Source organism: Gordionus sp. m RMFG-2023, chromosome 2 (assembly GCF_954871325.1).
Source record: "Gordionus sp. m RMFG-2023 chromosome 2, tfGorSpeb1-WG-v2, whole genome shotgun sequence".
NCBI classification, from domain to species: Eukaryota; Metazoa; Nematomorpha; class Gordioida; order Chordodea; family Parachordodidae; genus Gordionus; species Gordionus sp. m RMFG-2023.
The window spans coordinates 9358109-9377130 of NC_088776.1; the positions used below are offsets into that span (position 1 = coordinate 9358109).

A 19022-nucleotide genomic window follows, 5' to 3' on the forward strand; every position below is an offset into this window, starting at 1 on the left:
TAGAAAGAATTATTTTTATAACAAAAAAGTGAATAATCAAAACTATTATTTAAAAAATATAACATAATCAAAGACCTTAAAAATCTCCAATAAAATTTATTAGTGAAACCCAACCTAATAAATAGTACCCCTCTTCCCCCCCCCACTTCCCAGAAAATCCTGGCCTGTTAACTCTCAGGTTTCTGATAAATAGTATAAAATTTAATTTTATTTTGTAAAATTGTAGAAAGATATTATTCGGTCCGAACAGCTTTATAACTTACCAGCAATCACTTTTAATTTTATTCTTGCGTCAAGTATTATAATAATAATAATTTGTATGATTATATATATTTTCTATATAAATTTTAAATAGTTGATCACACCTTTTCCTATATACCAATTATTTTGTAATGTCATGTATGTTTGGCATGAATATTATTTTTTTATGGCTCTGATTGATGTAATGACATTGGTTAGTTTATTTTATAATGCTTGGAAGGAAAAACAAGTAAATGATTTTAAATTAATTTATCGGAGTTTTTCTTCTTTTTTTTTAAACTTAAGTTAAGCTGCATTTTTAAATTTTAAATTTATTTTATATTAGGCACCCTTGATAAACAATTTTATTTATTATTTTGATATTATATTTTTGTGTTTAACTTAAAAAAAAACTAATATTATAATTATAAATATAGCAAACTTTCTTATTTGATAATTGATTATCCCGCTTGCTACATATTATGGCTATTTATTTCAAATAGTACTAAAACTAATTTTGATATTCAAATTATACGTGATAGTAAATGCATTACACTTTACGTTATATGGACTAGCAAGGTTATGCTTGGATTCTTTCAAATCCCATCTAATTGGGTTAAGAAATTAAGATACCCTGAGAGAGAAGCCTATCTAAAGTTATCTGTTAGCACAAGAGGCAAAGGCACTTAGATATATTCCCACGGGAGGTAAGAAGGTAGAGAAAAGCCCGTACATGATTAAATAAAAGTTTTTATTTGTGGAGGGGATATTGGCTAATTTAATTTTAGGTTGACTTGGTAATTTGATATAGAGAATTATTTGAAACCTAGACAAAGATGTTAAATAAATGAGATAATAAAATTGATCTTTTAATTAGGAGATGTCTATATGAAAACATATGCTTAATAGCTAGAGCTTAGGTTTATGAAGGTTGTTTAGCCCTTAAGCCGAAGGTACGATGAGCCTGTTTAAGGGGGTATACAATTACGATTTAAGGGAGTATACAATTACGATTTGTATTTGCTTACAGCATGTTTCCTTTGTTGGATTGCAACCATTACAGATAGTTTATGGTTGATTTTAACATCCCTTAGTCTAGCCTCAATTTATCTACTTGTACCCTCGTTGTCTATCAAAATGTCAAGGTCTTTAAAACTGGTTACCATCTTTAACACTTTGGATTGAACCCGAAATTTTTTTAAAAAATTTTTGCCAGCCCGGCCCAAACCCAATTTTTTTTTTATAAAAAATTTATCAGCCTGGCCGAATCTATTTATAAATTAATTTTTATAATTATTCAAAATAAAAGATATATGATATATGATAGTTTCTATAAATAAAATAAAATTTTTATTTTACATAAAAAATTCAACATAAAATTGATAAATTTAGATAATTTTAAAAAATTTCCAAGGCCCAGTCGAACCCGATTTTTTTAAAAAAATAAGGCCCGCAGTTTCGGGGCGGGTACGGGCCTGATTTACTTTTGCAGATCTCTATAAGACCTACTAATTTAATATTTATTAATGAAAAACTCCTATATATCATCCCCACAAAGACTGAATCACCATGTTGGCTTCAGAAGCGATGCTCTTATTGACTCGGACACAGACGCTTTCTGAAAATTACGATTTTTTAAATATAATAATTGAATTTGGCAGTGCCTATCCAAATGAATAATAAAAAAAAATTACACATTAACTGCCTGAAAACCATATTTTGTTGAAGGTAACGTGTAGATAAAGAATTTAGGACAGTTAACACATTATTGTTTTGTAAAAAATAAATCATTGGACATATGGTAGGGGCAGGAATTTCTACTCAGCGACATGAGTATGAAGCAAGGTCCCTAATAAGATTGGCGGAACTTTAGTGGGGTGGGGGCATAGTGTTATGAAGATGTTATCCTAATTTAAATAAAATTGTAGTAGGGTAATTTTGATTTTGGGGTTCCTTTATTATTTCTAATTTTAATTTTATGTTGAATTTAGATAGGTAGGTGGAAATTTTTGACGGGATTAAGGAATAAAATTGAGGGGAGTAATATTGTGATTGGCTTAGGGGATTGTAGAAATTCCTGGTTGGGTATAAGCATGCTTATAATTTTATCTTGTATGGAATTTTTGGTAACATATTACCCCCTTTCAGACTAACTAATGTACTTTTTCTAACATATAAAATTTTTTTTATAATGCTAATTGGCTGACAGGAGAATACTATGTTTTTTATGAAAAAAGTCACTTTGAGTTCAAAATAGGACTGCTATTATCATAATATTTTAGTTCAAGTTGAATAATGTTGTTATTCATTATTTTATAAAGGTACAAAAACAAATAAAAGATAATATAAGGCCGCCAATCATTGTCAATGTTCGAAGAAAAGTTAAAGGTAATGTTTAATCAAATAACATTTTATTTAAAACAATCAAAAATTTTTCAAATTTACAAAATTTAAAGAACCGCATTACTAAATTTTACATTTCATAGAGAAAAATTATAGAAATGAAATGTTTTGAACCCAATGATATGAAACCATAATTTAAAACTATTTAATATTTATTTAGTATCTCTCAGACTCGATGCAATTAGATAATAACATGGTTCATATTATATCAAACAAATTTTATCTAAGGTCCACCATATTTATAAACAAAAGATTCATTTTTCAAATAAGTTATTGAAACGAGTAATTTTTGTTTAGGGGGGAACCGGAAAGGGACAAATATTTTTTTTAGAAAAAACTTATAATCAGATAAAAATAAATAGTACTAAATTTTTAGCAATTATGTTAATAGTTATGAGCATTTCATATAGTATGTTTCTGAACAATTCATTTTTTTTAACTGAAAATTTTAGTTTGTTATTTGAACAATTACTTTTTTTTGGGCAATTCAGTTTTTTTATCTGAGCCCTAACAAATAATAATGAGCATTTCATATAGTATGTTTCTGAACAATTCATTTTTTTTAACTGAAAGTTTTAGTTTGTTATTTGAACAATTACTTTTTTGGGGGCAATTCAGTTCTTTTATCTGAGCCCTAACAAATAATAATGAGCATTCAATCCTTTTCTAAACTTTAGATATATCTGAGCGTTTAGAGAATATTTTCCCGGAATATTTCAGCTTTATTTTTTAAACTATATCCAGGTTCGACTTTTGATACTTATGCTCTAGACAAAAATACCTTTGAACTAGGTTACCCTATTTTTGTTCATTTTAAGTATTTAGTGGCATTGTTATATTAATTAGTTTTTACTTATTTATTATTTTTTCGCTTTCATTTATTTCGCCGGTTCTTTAGTTATAAGTCGAACCAGGATGACCATAGCGCTTAAATGGGAGCCATGAGCCACAAATTAAGTAAGCCCCTCCTCCTCCCCTAAAAAAAAGAAAAAGAAAAAATAATATTATAGTCATAAATTTTTGATAAATTTCATTATATTTTTTTAAAAAAATCCTTTAAAATGAAGGAGATCCTTTACCAAGAAATATATTTATATCTTCAGACCGTTTAGTTCCTGGGGATTTGCTGAATATACCTAAAGGAGGTTACGAATTTATGCCTTGCGATGCGTTGCTTTTATCAGGCCAATGCGTCGTAAGTGAAGCGATGCTAACTGGTAAAGATCAAATTTGTTTCATTTGGTTTTTATATTTATTTTTTTAAATCGGATATTCAGGTGAAAGTATGCCAAATTATAAAATACCCGTTAAGCTGTTGGAAGCTAATGAGATGTTTAACCCAAGAAAAGATTCTAAGCATCTTTTATTAGGTGGCTGCAAAATAGTTCAAACAGAGCTGGAATCTGGCAGAAACTACATTGAATGCGTGGTCATGAGAACAGGTTTCGCCCTCTGAATATAATTTTATAATTTGAAATTTGATTGGAAACTTCTTTTTTTTTAATAAAAAACTTAGGTTTTAACACCCTCAACGGTGACAGGATCAGATATATCATATACCCCAAGCCAACTGTTTTTAAATTTACTAGAGACATTAAATTTTATATTATTTGCCTGGCTACACTAGCGAGTATTGGCGTCATTTTTAAAATTACAATAAACGTAAGTTTTATATTATTTATAAAAAATTAATTAAAAGATATATTAAGTTATTAAAGTCTAGTTATGAGATGTCGGAATTTATAATAATATGGGATAGCTTGGATTTATTGATAACTGCAGTGTCCCCCGCTCTTCCGGCCTGTTTGGCCATAGGCATCGCCATAGCGTACAACAGATTGAGAAAAGAGAGTATTTTGGTTTTAAATACTAACGCTATTGCGGTATCAGGAGCCATCAATGCAATCATTTTTGACAAAGTTATATAAAAAAAAATATCGCTTTCCATTATTAATTACATAATAATTATTTCTTTTTTCATCAGACCGGTACTTTAACCGAAAACGACATAGAGATCTTAGGGATCATAGATATAGACAATTCGACTATGAAGTATGATATAAAAAATTGGATTCGTTTTTAACCATACTTAAATCTTCAATAGATTTAATGATAAAGTGAAATTCCCGGATAAATTGGAATTCGATTCATTTTTAAAGGCTTTAGTTACTTGTCACACTTTGAGTAATGTAGATAATATTTTAATCGGTGATCCTTTGGATATAAAAATGTTTGAAAGCACGAGATGGGTAAAAGAAAATACAGTAAAACATGTCAAGTTTTGGCACTTGTTAATTCGGTGACCAAAATTAAAACTAGTTTATGTATGCTTGGTGCCAATGATGCCTAAATTAGACAAGTTTTACTGTAAATATTAATTAGAGATCTGCAATGTCTGGCCCGGCCGGTATCATGAGCAGGGACGGACCGGACAAAGTAATTTCTGAAAATAATTATTTAGGCCGGGCAAAAATATTAGCCGGCTGAGCGGGAAAAAATTATTGGAGTAGATTATTTATGTATTTTTGATATATGATAGGAGTGGATAATCCATAAAATGAATATTTAATTTTTACTCCTAATATTGTAAATAGGTACTTATTTTGATTATCAACAACATACATTCCGGGATATTCCTGGTAATTCCAACCTGGCAGAGCCAGCCCAGAAAATTTTGCCATTTGCAGACCTCTAATATAAACATAAATAGAATTATTTAATTTTTATAATTATTTTATAGAGAATAAAAGATTACAAACTTTCAAAATCCGATATTAGAATCATATTGAAGCCGGCTAAAGACGATAACGTTTAAAATAATTGTATTTTCAAAAATTAACTCACTTACTTTAAAAAAAAAATAGAATAAAACGAGTATCGGTGTTGTTCATCGTTTCCCATTTGAGTCTGAATTGCAAAGAATGAGTATCATTTGCAATGTTTATGGCACAGATTATTTTGAAGTTTATTGTAAAGGATCTCCTGAAAAATTACACGATATGTGCGTTCCTCATTCGAGTAAAAAAAAAATTTTCAATTGAATTTGAGAAATTTCGGAATTATAGAACCCGTTTCTGCAAATTCTCTTGCACCTATTGAGTAGAATTTGAAAACAGAACCAAAACTTCTTAGAATCGTTAACAGTCTAGAAAATACTTTCTTAGAATTTCAAGGACGGTAACTAGAACTCACTTAAAATTTTTAGAACCGGGTCCAAAACTTCCTTTTGAGTATATACAAACCGAAAACCGAGCCATTGAGCTTTTTGGGTATGCCCTAAGTGTCGGCTTAATTTGAAATAAGAAGGAAGGAAGGAAGGAAGTTTTTAACATAAGCTAAAAAGTTGTTTTTGAACCAGGACACCCTATTTTGGTTTGTTTTAAGTGTGAACATGTTTGACTTTTTTATAAAATAAAACTTAAAAGCCATCAAAAGTCAATTTTTTTTGAATGTGTCTTAATAGTTCATAATTTTTGTTTTAAATCTAAATTGGGAGAAAATTGAATAGTAAATAGCATAATTATAGAATAAAAATTTTATACTGTTTAGTAATAAGAAATAAGTAGAGTATGTATTAAACATTTCTGTAAATAAAGTAAATTTCTATTCTCCATCATTGTGTTTATCTTAATATAAAAGCCACATTGCATCCTTATTTAATAATGGTATAATTAGTAGATTAACCACCAATCTCATTTATTTAACTTATAATATAAACAAAAATTCACATTAATCTATTAGCTACTTAGTCCAGTAGGGGAGTCTGGGGAGCATGCGAGCCTTAAAAGGCAAACGTCAATAAAATTAAAATTTAATAATATTTAATGAATAATATCGCATTTTATTCCACTTGTTTACTTTTATGCTATACATAAAAATAATTATTTAAAAATAATACTTTTTAACAATATTAAATTTACCAAAAAAATATTCGGGGTATGGATGAGGTACCTCCGGGGAAGGATAATCTTTCCCGAGGCGCTTATGAGCTACTAATATTAATTATTTTAAAATATTATTGATAAAAATAAGCCATGGTAAATATTTATAAAGAATTAGTGAAATTTATTTGCAATTTAAACAAATAAAGAATGGATTAAAATTACGATAGGATCCATGCAAAAAAGAGCATTTCGGCAGGACAAAGACCCGTGAACATTTTAGATGCGTTTAGATAATCTAATATAGTTTCTTTCACTTTCTTGAATATTTGTCTTGATGACCATTTTAAATCTTGTTGTTTCATTAATCTTGATTTATTTTTACTGTTGCTAACCTAAGTTTCCGTTACGGCTCGCAAGGACGGATTTTCATTAAATTTATTGATGATCTCAATATTTATTAGTTTTTTTCTTCTTTCTAATACGATTCCTTAACATATTTAAATTTCAACAAAAATATATTTAAAAAATAACTCTCAAAAAAGCTATTATGAACCAATGAAAAGTAGCCCCAGATCCTTTATATCTTTAAATTTTAATTTTATGGTAGTTTAAACAATATACTTAAATTTGATTTATAAAACGTATCCGATTTTTAAATTTTTTACTATCAAAAAGAAAGATTTTCATACCAGATTGGTTTTGTTCATTAGGTTAAAAAATACCAAATAAAAATCAAGCATTGCTAAATATTAAAAAAAATTGCATATTTCTAGTTCACATTATAAATGTTATAGTCTGTTTACCATGTATAATAATATCATCTGCTTTATCTGTAATATATTGCATATATTTGTTTATATTAACTAACACTCCCAATTTCTCTAACTTTACTCTCAGTGACGCATTGTTTTATAACTTAAAATAGAAGTAATTATGGTAGCGCCTATACTGATTCTCAAGAAAGATCTTAAATAAATAATATATATTTGAATATACATGATGAAGGATGGTTTCAAAATTCTTTCTTTCTGAATTATGAAATGATGACATAAAATTCTATAAATATTTGAGGATGAATATTTCAATCCTTAAAATTATAATCTAAATATGATTGCACCTTTTATGCAATATAAATCTATAAGACATACAATATGCAATCAAGAAAGACTAGCTATTCTCTTATATTTACATGTTTGCTCATCTAAAATATAATTTAAACATATAAATAAAATATTTACCTCGTATTCTATATTAATATGTGTTATTAAGGAAATTAAATGATTGGCATGCTTAAAATCTAAATTTCCTCTCCATATTTTTAGCTATTTAGTAGACACTTAAAAGCAAGCAAAATAGCGGCGAGTTAGTAATAAGCCAACCTAGAACTAATCCTTTTAAGTTTAATAAATTTAATCCATATTTTTTCTAAAATATATAAATATAATATCCCGTCCTAGCTCACGGAAATTAGTTATAAATTTTGACTAATTTAGTTAATTGTTATCAAAGGAATTTTGAGAAAATCCTAAAGAATTTTCAAATTTCACCTAAAGATGCTAAAAAAATTTTAGATAAATTTTTTGGTATATATTTTGTAATTTTTATGCATAAAACATCTTTTAAGATTAAATAAAATGTTTTAAAAAAAATTTTTTAAACTTTTTTGAAGATTTTTATCAAACTCTAATTTAATCGGATGTAAAACGATTACCAATTTTGATAATAATATGTTGGCTATAACGTTATAAATATTTATAACTTTACAGTTCCAGAAAACTATCATAAAGAGTATGAATCACATGCTGCTCAGGGATATAGGATACTAGCTTTTGCATTTAAATATTTAGATGATTATAAATTGGCTGACATGGAAAGTGTAAAAGAATTATCTAGGTATATTAAAATTTTTATTTAATTTATATATACATATATGTTATCGTTAGCGTCAATGTGTTTTTTCCGGCGATGTGTTTTTAGAGCGTTTTTTTATATCTTAAAATCTGATTTTACCGAAAATGTATTCCAGCATGTTTAGAATTCCAAATATGATAGAACACATTTCCGGTACAAATGAAATTTTAAGATTTAAAAAAAACGTGCTCAAAAAATGATTTAAAGTCGAAAAAAAAAATATATTGCAGAAAAAAACCCCATCGAAGCTAACATATATTCAAATAAATATCCAATGATGACTGGACGAAATGTATCTGACAAACAAAATTTCCCAAAGTTTCCCAAATATAGTTTTAGAAACAGGCAAGTGTAAAATTACATGGACAGAAATTCGAAGAAATCAAAATCCTTAAATATTTATTAGGAAAAAAAAACTGTATACGAAAATATTTTAAACTAACCTTGCTCACGTCCCCAGGAAAGTATTGACTAAAATCAGGCTTATTAGTAAAATATACAAAAAATAGTAAAAGAATTGTTCCTCTCAGTGCCCTCCCTCGTAAAAATTTATTGGCTCGGTCTTGTAAGTTGAATGTTAATTCTTTACTTATATTATGGTAACTAATGCAGCCTTTATTTGTGACAATAATCTTTCACTAACTACTGATAATTATTTATAAAAACAGGGAGTTAATTGAGTGCAATCTCTGGTTTCTCGGATTTCTAATTATGGATAACCCTTTAAAAAAAGAAACAATTCCAATTATACAAGATTTATCTAAAATCAAAATGAGAATGGCAATCGCTACAGGTTAAATTTAAAATTGCACACTTAATTATATACTTTTTTTTAGGGGATGGAATGCATACAACTATATCAATAGCTAAACAGTGTGGTTTAATTAAAAGAAATGAAAAGGTTATCATTATTGAGGCAGAAGGTGGACCGGGAAAATCTCAAGAAATAAGATATACTCGAGATACGAGTCAGGAAAGCGAAATAGTCGAAAGGATAGAACACTCGGTTTTCGCGCTAAATTATAAAATTAAATTATATAATATTTATTGAATAGAGAGGAGGTACGACTGAATATTTTGAGAATGAATGCCCCGATGAATATGCTTATACATTAGCAATTACGGGTGAATCATTTGAAATGGTGAGGAAATATTTTCCTGATATTATACCTAAAGTATTAAAGTTTTTTTTAAAACAAATTTTAGACATTATTAATTATGTAAATTAGTTGATGGTGAAAGGTGGTATTTTTTCGAGGATGTTTCCTGAGCAAAAGGCTCAATTAATAGAGGGCATGAAAGAGATGCAATACTATGTGGCTATGTGCGGGGACGGATCAAATGATTGTAGAGTGAGTTGTTAGCTGTAATTTAATTCTATTTTTTTATAGGCACTCAAAGAAGCACACGCGGGTATATCATTATCAGCGGCAGAAACATCTATATCAGCTAACTTCATTTCGAATACGCCGAATATTAAAGCAGTTAAAGTTATATTAAGGTTTATATAGTATTTATTCAAATAATTATTAACTCTACAAATGATATTTTTTATATAAAGAGAAGGCCGTGCAGCTTTGTCAACTTCATTCGGTGTATTTCAATATGTGGCAGTTTATAGCTTTGTACAACTGGTATCTGTTTTACTATTAAGTTGGGTAAATTATAATATAGCAAAATTTTTTTAAAAATTTTATATATATTCAGAATGAATCAGACTTTAGTATTACACAATATTTATTTTTGGATTTGCTTCAACTAATCATATTAATAGACCTTTGTATATTAAATTTATAATGAATTTAATTTAAGTATATTTCTTTTAGCATCAATAAGTCCTACTCAAATAGAATTATCCCCTTCATATCCAGAAGTAAGCTTATTTGGTTTTATACCTTTTCTCTCATTATTAATATATGTCATGCTAAATTCGTCAATTCAAGTTGCAGTCTTAGAGCTAACAACTTTGCAAAATTGGTATTGTTTTATATATTATTTTATGTTTTGGAAATTTAAAAAAACAGTATTACATTAGTATACAATGCACTTGTTATTTATCTATTATTAACTGATTTCGGTCAGGATAAAAAAAATAGGAATTTACGACATACCAGGGATCATGCGAGCCATAAAAGGCAAACTGCAATAAAATCAAGATTACTTGATATTATTAATAAATAATATCTCATTTTATTCCTCTTACCCGGAGCCTAAAATATTTACAATATTTGTATATATAATATTTAAAAAAAATGATAATTTCTGGTCATATAAAATTAGTCCGAAAGCTAGTTCCAAACCCTCGTTATCACTTAAAATATAATTTATGGTAGTTTATACTTTTTTTTCAAATAAATGATAATTTTATATAAAATAGGTTACTAATCTTTTATATAAATGTAGTTAGTAGAAAATTAAATCCCTCTATATATTTTTTTTAAAAAAGAATAGAACGGCAACTTAAATCCATATCTGGTCAAGGAAATTTTTATATGAGATCCAATGTATAATATTTTTATAGCCGCATATGCATAATATAGGTTAGAGATGATGAGCAATGCACCCGCCCTTACCTATGAAATTTTTTTTTGAGCTGCCGAGAAATAAATATTTGGAAAAATAAATTTGAGGAATTTTAATGTTTCATAGATGTGATAATCCATAAAGTAATAGTGTTTTTAATCTAATCACTCTCCAAGATTATGAATAGTTGTTTATTCTGGCGTTCAACAACATATAATTTGGCTTAGGCTTTGAATAAAAACAGGGCCAACAGAGCTATAGTGAAAAATTAAAACTGAGCCGAGCCGGGCATAAATTTGGACAGATGGGATCGGACATTAACAAAATTATTGCCTAGTTAGGCCGGGTCCGAAAACTTTGCTATTTGCAGACCTCTATACAGTAAAACCTGTTTTTTGGCCACCCGAGAGGACTAAATTTTTTTCCCAACTTAGAAATTTTTCCCAATTTGTCAACATAATTTTTGTCAAATTAGTGAGTCAAGTTCCCATATTAGACAAGTTTACTGTATATATTCTTGGTAAAATAAAAAATAATCATTTCCCTTTCGTAAAAATAAAATGATAAACAGAATCTTTCTGTTGATTTGGACAAAACAATCAGTTTAAATTTAACTTTCTAAACATACGTTTAATGTATATTTTTCAAGTTAAAACTTTTGGGTGGGAGGCTCAGGCCATAAAAATTAAATTAAAATTTTCAGGGCAGGCTTAAAAAATATTTAATTTTGGCTTAAAAAAATTAATTAAAATTTTGGGCTTATCTCTAAAATAAAGATTTACATATCTGCAGGACTCATGTTGGAGTAGGCCAATTTGCATTAAATTATAGTTATATTAACAGCTACAAATTTTGATCTAGGTGGTTAATTCACGCACCATTCTATAGGAAAGATTTTACTTGTTACGAACAAACTGCCGTATTTACTATGATAACTTATCAATACGTCTATTTGATTATAGCCTATTTCGAAGGCAAACCTCATCGCCAACCCATGCATAAAAATTGTAAATTTAATCCTATATATAATGTATTAAATTATAAATAAATACTTTATATAAAAAACAGACGCCCTTATTACATATATTTTGGTGTTGATCGCATTTATTATTTTTCTCACTTTAGCGAATGAAACCGTTATGCACAAATGGTTATATGTAAATTTAAATATATTAAATATACATTTTTTTATCCTAAATCGTATTAGTACCGCACTTTTCCATCAAAAGTATATAGATTACAAGTTTTTGGTGCTGCATTATTTAATGGATTTTTAATGATTATTGCAAAAGTAATCATAATTTTCATATTAATTTTTTTTTTAAATCAAAATAAATATCGTATCCATCATATTGCGAATTCGTTGATTTTTAAAATAACAAAACTCAAGGAAATTTTTTAATGGATGAAATATATTTACTAGTGTGTAGCATCAAAGGTTAGAAAGATATGGCTTGGGTTAATTGAAGGTTTTAAAGATATGGGTTTGGGTTAAGATATATTAAATATGGTTTAAATGTGATCATTTTAATTAATAATTTGTCAAATCTGACAGGTCTTGTGATTAAGAATAATTTCATTGAGTTGAATCATAATCAAAAAATAAGGCAAGCAGAAACTTTACATAATTTATAACTGTTTAAAGGCTAATCCTATCCACTACTCTCATTTAATCAACACTAGAGGTGATACGAGGTGATACTTATGATAATTAAAATATTAATTTTTTTCAATAAAAAAATTTTTTTAATCGAAATCTAAACGGAAAAGTCAAAAAATCTCATATTATACAAATTTAACTTTTCAAATATATATCCAGTTTTATGCATATCATGATAAAGGATTGCATGATAAATTGTCGCGTGTTCGGGTTCTCGCGTATGAAAGTGTAAGGTTATCAAATAACTGGCATGATGAAGTATCTCCGAACCAAATAATTTATAGTCATATCCAGTGTACTATTAAGTTGGGTTTTCCGCCATAAATTTTATTAAAGGTCTTTAGGTCTGTTTTAAGCATATAGCTATATTATATTTTCATAAAAATAATTTTGGGTGTAAGCTTATTTTTATCTATAAATACTGACCTATAATTGTTATTTTGAAAAGTCATAAACTTCTGCTAATTTTTTTTTGAAATTCTTCTTTATAGTGATATAATATTAAATATATTTGGGGGAGAGGGAGTTGGAGGGGATGGGGGGGGGGGTGTAGGGGCGAAAATACTTAGATTAAAATTATATTTAAGAGAACAAGCAAATTTTAGTATTTGGCACGGCGCCTAGAAAAATTATAAGTAAATTATCTGTTTATTACCACAATCTATTTTTTTAATTCATAAGCTTGGTCATGGAGAAAAAGTTGTTTAATCTCTTCATTAGGAAGTTGCAAAAATTTCTCAAATACGTTTTTCTGTTAATTTCTCCTAATTTTTAAATTATATTTCCTCCGATGTTACAAGCAATTTATTTAATCACTCAATTATAATGCACGGTATCTTACAAAATTGATTATAATTTAGAGGATAGATATTCCCCATGCTGGTAAAAATTTTAAGAAAAATTATGTAAAATTGTAATTTATATAGCTAAAAGGATTTAATTTAAAGTTGGTTCTTAAATCGTTTTTAAATTTGATTTTGTTAAAAATATTACCCAATAGGTGTAGAAACCCTATCATATTAAGTGGGTAGTCTGTGCAATTTTTATCAAAACGTCACAATCCATAATTGTTGGAATTGAATCTACAAAATACCATGAGATAGCACAAATATTTACCTAAAGTTATACATTGATAAATTTTTTTAAATATTTATAAATTTTTCTCAAAATTGATTCTTGCAAAGTAAATTTTTGCCCCCCCCCTCTTTAACTAATATGATTAATACCTTCTAAAAATATATTTAAACATAAAAATTTCTGAAATGAAACGAGGGTTTTAGAATAATGCTAACTTTATTTAAACATGCCACCTAATATATGGTGTAGAAACATTTTAATTTTTATACCTAAAAAACACATTTTTATCATAGACAGATTAAAATAACTGAGTAATATAAATTTTGCCTCAAATATACATATTATAGATGCTATTACTTAATTAATTAATTAAATTTCGAAACATATTCGGTTTTAAAATAAAATCCGCTAAACTGCGACTATCCCTGGCCTTCCCTAATTAATAGGGCATAATAAGAAATTTGCAATAGTATTAATTTAGTTAGGCAGTATTTAAATTAAATTGGCAGTTTAAAAACTATTTGAGTAGCGTTTTGAATTTTTGTTAAGATATGAATTACTTTTCAAGTTGTTTATTGATTTATCCACATTTGAACAAAATGTCCCCCTAAAATGAATTGGGATTTAATTATTAGAGGACTACATAAAAAAAATTTGAAATTAGAAGTAATTAATTTCGGACATTGAAATTGCTGGAGAAATTTTTATTCACAAATATAGATAATAAAATATATTTAAAAATACTTTAAAAAATATTAAATACTGGCCAAAATATAGAACTCATATAAAAATGTTACTAAACCAATAAAAAAAACTATATAATATATACCAAATGATTTTTAAACATACCATTTAGCATAGATAAAATTCCCAGGAGTGAACTTTAATATAATTGGAATCCTTCTTAATATAGATGAGACTAGCCCCTAACTACTCCAAGAAGGCAAACTTAAATAAAATTAGACATCCTTTGTCATTTTTAAAATAGAGTATCTTATTTTCTTCCTCTATATTGTTAGCAGAGTTGTTAAAACTAGATAAAGATACATCGCTTAAAGGGTACCGAGATGCCGATAAATTTCCCAAATGTATCAAGATACAGATACAGATACTTATAAAGTAGAGAGGCTCTATTTAGATTTAGTGCTCACTTTGAACAAAACAGGGTATCCTAGTTCAAAACCTAAATAAGCTAGTCTTAATAGCAATACGTTACAATAATAAGACTTTTTTAAAAAAATATCACCTAGTTAATCTGCAAAAAACTTCTTGTAAAAATAAAAATTCAGGTTAGAATTTCTATAAAAAAAATTATATTAATAAACTTATTATTTCTATTTTATTTTAAAAATTTATAATTGCACAATTATAGAGGTATTTTATCATCTTATCTTAGAAATAACGATGAATGGAAGGGGGGGGCACGAAAATCCCCCCCCCCCCACCTCAACAATTTTAAAATTTTTGTAAGTAAATCTTAAGCCAATAAATTTACCCTTACATATTCTTCCCGCTTCCCACCTTAGGTGTTTATCCATAATTTAGTTTTTTTATTCACATTTATAAACCCGAATCAAACACTTTTCAAAATCCATTTTGAACCGAACAAAGAGGGTTCTTAATTTTGTCCTAAACCTAAGCTGCGCTAAACCTCTTAAAATATTTCTTAGTGGGTTCATGGCACAATAATTTATTTATTATTTAGCGCCAAAAAATGATTTGACTTGTTATATTGATTATGAATATTAATTATTTTTTTTCTTAAAAATAAATGATGTGCAGAAAATAATTATAGAATATTTTTTGCAAAACTTCAAAAATAATTGTATCAACAAAGTTTATTTGAGATATGAAAAAATGGAAGAAGAATTGAAAAGATTGGTTAAATGGCCTCCAGTAACTCAGGATGTAAAATCCATCCCTGCCACTACTCTAAGAGAGTATGATTTTTAATAATAAAATTATTGTTTAAGCGCTCAACTGGCCTAATCAGAGCCCTCCATATTCCACCCTTCTCCCTCCATTTAAGCTAATGTTGCCATGTCTCCTAGATGCAATATAAAATTATTTAATAATAGAATAGATCTATATATTAATAACGTAATTTTCTCATAAACCTCCATGTTTGAGGGCTCTATTAAATAAGGGTCATTATTATTTAATCAATGGCTCGTTCAGGAAAACTTAAATTAAAAATTCTCCAGAATCAGCTGAACCTAGTTTTAAGAATTTTTTTTCCCAATTGAAATATCTTTTTTTATATATCTTAAATTAATTTTAAAAAAAATAATTTTGTAGGCTCAACTCGGCTGAATTACCAAATATTCCGCGAGGGACTATTATAGCCTGACTGTTGCACTCTTAAAACATTTATATTTATATTCTTTTTTAAAACGTTTTTTTCTTAAATAAAGTACATATCTCAAAAAATCATTCCTGAACTTGGTATCATTTTTCATTTATTTGTTGTATCAATAAAATTTTTAAAAGATATATATATACTATTTTATTTTTTATACGCCAATTTTATATTGATAAATTCTATGACAAAAAAAGACATGGATATTATTCTATAATTAATTAAAAATCAAGGATCTGAACCTTTGCAAATTTTATTTATGGGATTCTGGTTCCAAAAGCGGTTCAAAAAATTAATTTATTCTTATTTAAAATTAAAAATGATCCTTATACATATTTAATAAAATTTCTTATTGAAACAATAAAAATGCTTTTAAAGAAATAAGAATAAAAGAATAAAAGAAAGAAAGAAATAAAGAAAGAAATAAAGAAAGAAAGAACGAAAGAAAGAAAAAGATTATAAAATCTATGGGAGTTATAAATATGCTCTCTCTACTTAAGACAGTAGAGAGATATCTTAGATGGTTCACATAATTCAGGAAGTATATCATGTTTTTTGGGATATCATAATTCAAATATATTCTTCCTTTTTTATTAATTCAAACGAATCTTACAATGTTATTAGATTTAAAGAGACAAAATCTTATTGATGCGGTTTTAGGTAAAGGATAATTTATTTTAAAATATGAATAGTTTATAGGGTTGACTAAGAAATAATTGAAATATATTCCAAGATGAATTATGCACAAAAAAAATTTATTGGCATGAATGCATAAGATAACTTTTTTGATATATGGAGATGACAAGAAAGAAATAATGTCAACAATATAAATTAGGTTAGAAGGTTAGCAAAGAAAAGTGGGGGATAAAAAGTAGTGTGCATGCATATAAAAACATACATTTTCAGGAGAGGATAAATTGTGAATATCTTGTGGATAGAATGCTTTAAAAAAAATAAGGATCAAGGACTTAAAATTGATATGGTCATCAAATAAAAAGTAAATAAAAAACTTTTATTATATTAATATTATCAAGCTAAGTAAGCGTGTTAAGACGTCATGAATTTTTTTATATTAACACAAAACATCAATATGGGTATCAAATAAAAGTTAGATACAACATATTTAGACTTCAATATTAAATATCATTATAAGCAGCAGTCATATACTAGTTAATGCTTTTTAAAAACTCATTGTACCTTAATGATAAAAATATTTGCTTGCAACTTAATCTAATATGTAATTTTTTTATCTTAAAATTTCGAGATGATTAATTATTCGATAAATATTTTATTATGGAATAAAAAAAATTTCTTAGATTGACTTATATTGATAAAATTGACATTTTAAACTACTTATGCCACCTAGCGGATTTTCTAAAAATGAGATTTTTCCTAATTAATTTTTTGGGACCCACTCTGAAATTTTCTATATGAACATTTCTTGGTACTCTTTACAAAGTATCTGAAATTTGGAAAAAAAAATTTGGTCTAACATTTTAAAAAATAAATTACAAAACTTTAACCGCAATTTTAAAAAAATATACAAACTATAAATTAGTTTTATTTATCATACTTCAAGAGTTTACTTAGGGCTATAAAATGAGCCATAATAGATATACATAGTGCATCTAATATGAAAGTTATCCTAATTTTAAAAAATCATTATTTTCGAAAAATGACCAAACTGAGCTATGTTGAAGCCCTATATCTCCGGTTCTAATAGAGTTAAGAGTCTAATATTTTGGATTCGTCAATTACAATTTAACATAAATACCAAATTTTAACAAAATCCGAGATGGTCAGGTTGTAAAGTGATTGATTTGACATGAAATGACCCTGCTATAGTTGAAACCATCGATTCAAAAATTAAAAAATGACATTATAAATTATTCTTATTATTATAGTTATAAATTATTAAACTTCTTTACAAGCAAATTAATCCTATTATTATACTTTTTATTTTGATAATAGAAATTTAAAATACAATTTTGAACAATTATTATATTGACATTTTGGGGAACAATTAATGCCATTTTTAAAACATAATCTCTTATTGTTGCAACTTTTTTGGCAATTGCAAATTGATTTACAATTACCATAAGAAGATGCACTTCTTGATGCTGTTATTATGGAGATGGTTTTATTAAGAATGGTTAAAATTTTATTGATTTATGAACGTTCGTTTTTAAAATTCGAGAATCAATTTTTCCCAAATTAGTTCCAACCCATAGTTTCTCGTCCTCCATTTGGATAATTTTGGCTTCATTATTTTTAGGGCATAGATTTGATCTATCATTTTTATTTATTGGGATCAATACATGATCCCTAATATATAATTTTATTTTTGTAAACATTATCTTCCTTATTCCTATCTATTAAATATGCAATAAACGAAGGCAGTCTAGCTAAAATATTTTCGATGCTACAGTCTTTTGAATTTATAGTATTTTTATCTTTCCTTAACATTGTTTTGCCTATTTTATAATTCGTTTTCTCCGAATATTCAATATTGTAAAATAATTCGTAGGAATTTCCCACTTTTTATTTTGTGAGCAATCACTATACCCTATGATAAAACCTTCAGCCACATCTTACAGCAAAATTTATACCCTGTGTTAATTTTTTTTATCATCGCTCTTTTTATAAAAAAGGTAGCACATTAAAGCTATCGATACTAAAAAAAAAATAGCTATAGAATAACGCGCTACATTAAGAACACTGCAATTTAAATATTTCGGGTTCAGGATTGGAACCGAAAAAGATTTAAAAAATAAAATTGTTTATCTTTATTCTTTTTTATTTCTTAAAATTCTATCCAAGTGGAAATTTTGTTAATATGTTGAGGCTGGCTACTAAAGAAAGGGTAAGTCATTCTTAACGAGGTTTGTGTTTTGACAGAAAATTTATAAATATCCTAAATCTTAATTTATACTAAGGGAGATTAGGAATAAACGCATAAAAGAAT

The 19022-nt window shown here is 27.1% G+C and overlaps 1 protein-coding gene across 5 annotated transcripts; it reads left to right on the forward strand.

Annotated features, from left to right (window-relative positions):
* Positions 1-425: 425 nt before the first annotated feature.
* LOC135923352 (probable cation-transporting ATPase W08D2.5) lies at positions 426-16246 on the forward strand. 5 transcript variants are annotated; one of them, XR_010571196.1, is made up of 24 exons: positions 426-490; positions 2562-2628; positions 3711-3860; positions 3921-4085; positions 4160-4305; positions 4353-4562; positions 4628-4695; positions 4748-4892; positions 5384-5452; positions 5508-5661; positions 8294-8420; positions 9107-9231; positions 9275-9444; positions 9494-9613; positions 9668-9790; positions 9830-9939; positions 10000-10096; positions 10146-10218; positions 10265-10415; positions 11823-11968; positions 12030-12118; positions 12169-12252; positions 15536-15638; positions 15997-16008. XR_010571196.1 is itself a non-coding variant. In XM_065458045.1 (24 exons), exons 1-24 carry the CDS (start codon positions 428-430, stop codon positions 16046-16048), a joined length of 2862 nt encoding a protein of 953 aa, XP_065314117.1. In that variant the 5' UTR covers positions 426-427; the 3' UTR covers positions 16049-16246. The 5 variants fall into 5 exon arrangements, 3 of the variants coding, with proteins under 3 accessions (XP_065314117.1, XP_065314119.1, XP_065314118.1); XM_065458045.1 differs by having other exon boundaries at positions 15481-15638; positions 15997-16246; XM_065458046.1 differs by having other exon boundaries at positions 427-490; positions 3747-3860; positions 15481-15638; positions 15997-16246.
* The last annotated feature ends 2776 nt before the right edge of the window (positions 16247-19022 follow it).

Bases quoted from the DNA above. Each gene is read 5' to 3' on its own strand.
- LOC135923352 (XM_065458045.1), top strand. From the start codon at position 428: ATGGCTCTGATTGATGTAATGACATTGGTTAGTTTATTTTATAATGCT. The intron at 5,453-5,507 runs GTTTAAAATAAT...AAAAAAAAATAG, and splicing joins AGCCGGCTAAAGACGATAAC to AATAAAACGAGTATCGGTGT. The intron at 9,445-9,493 runs GTTTTCGCGCTA...TTTATTGAATAG, and splicing joins TCGAAAGGATAGAACACTCG to AGAGGAGGTACGACTGAATA.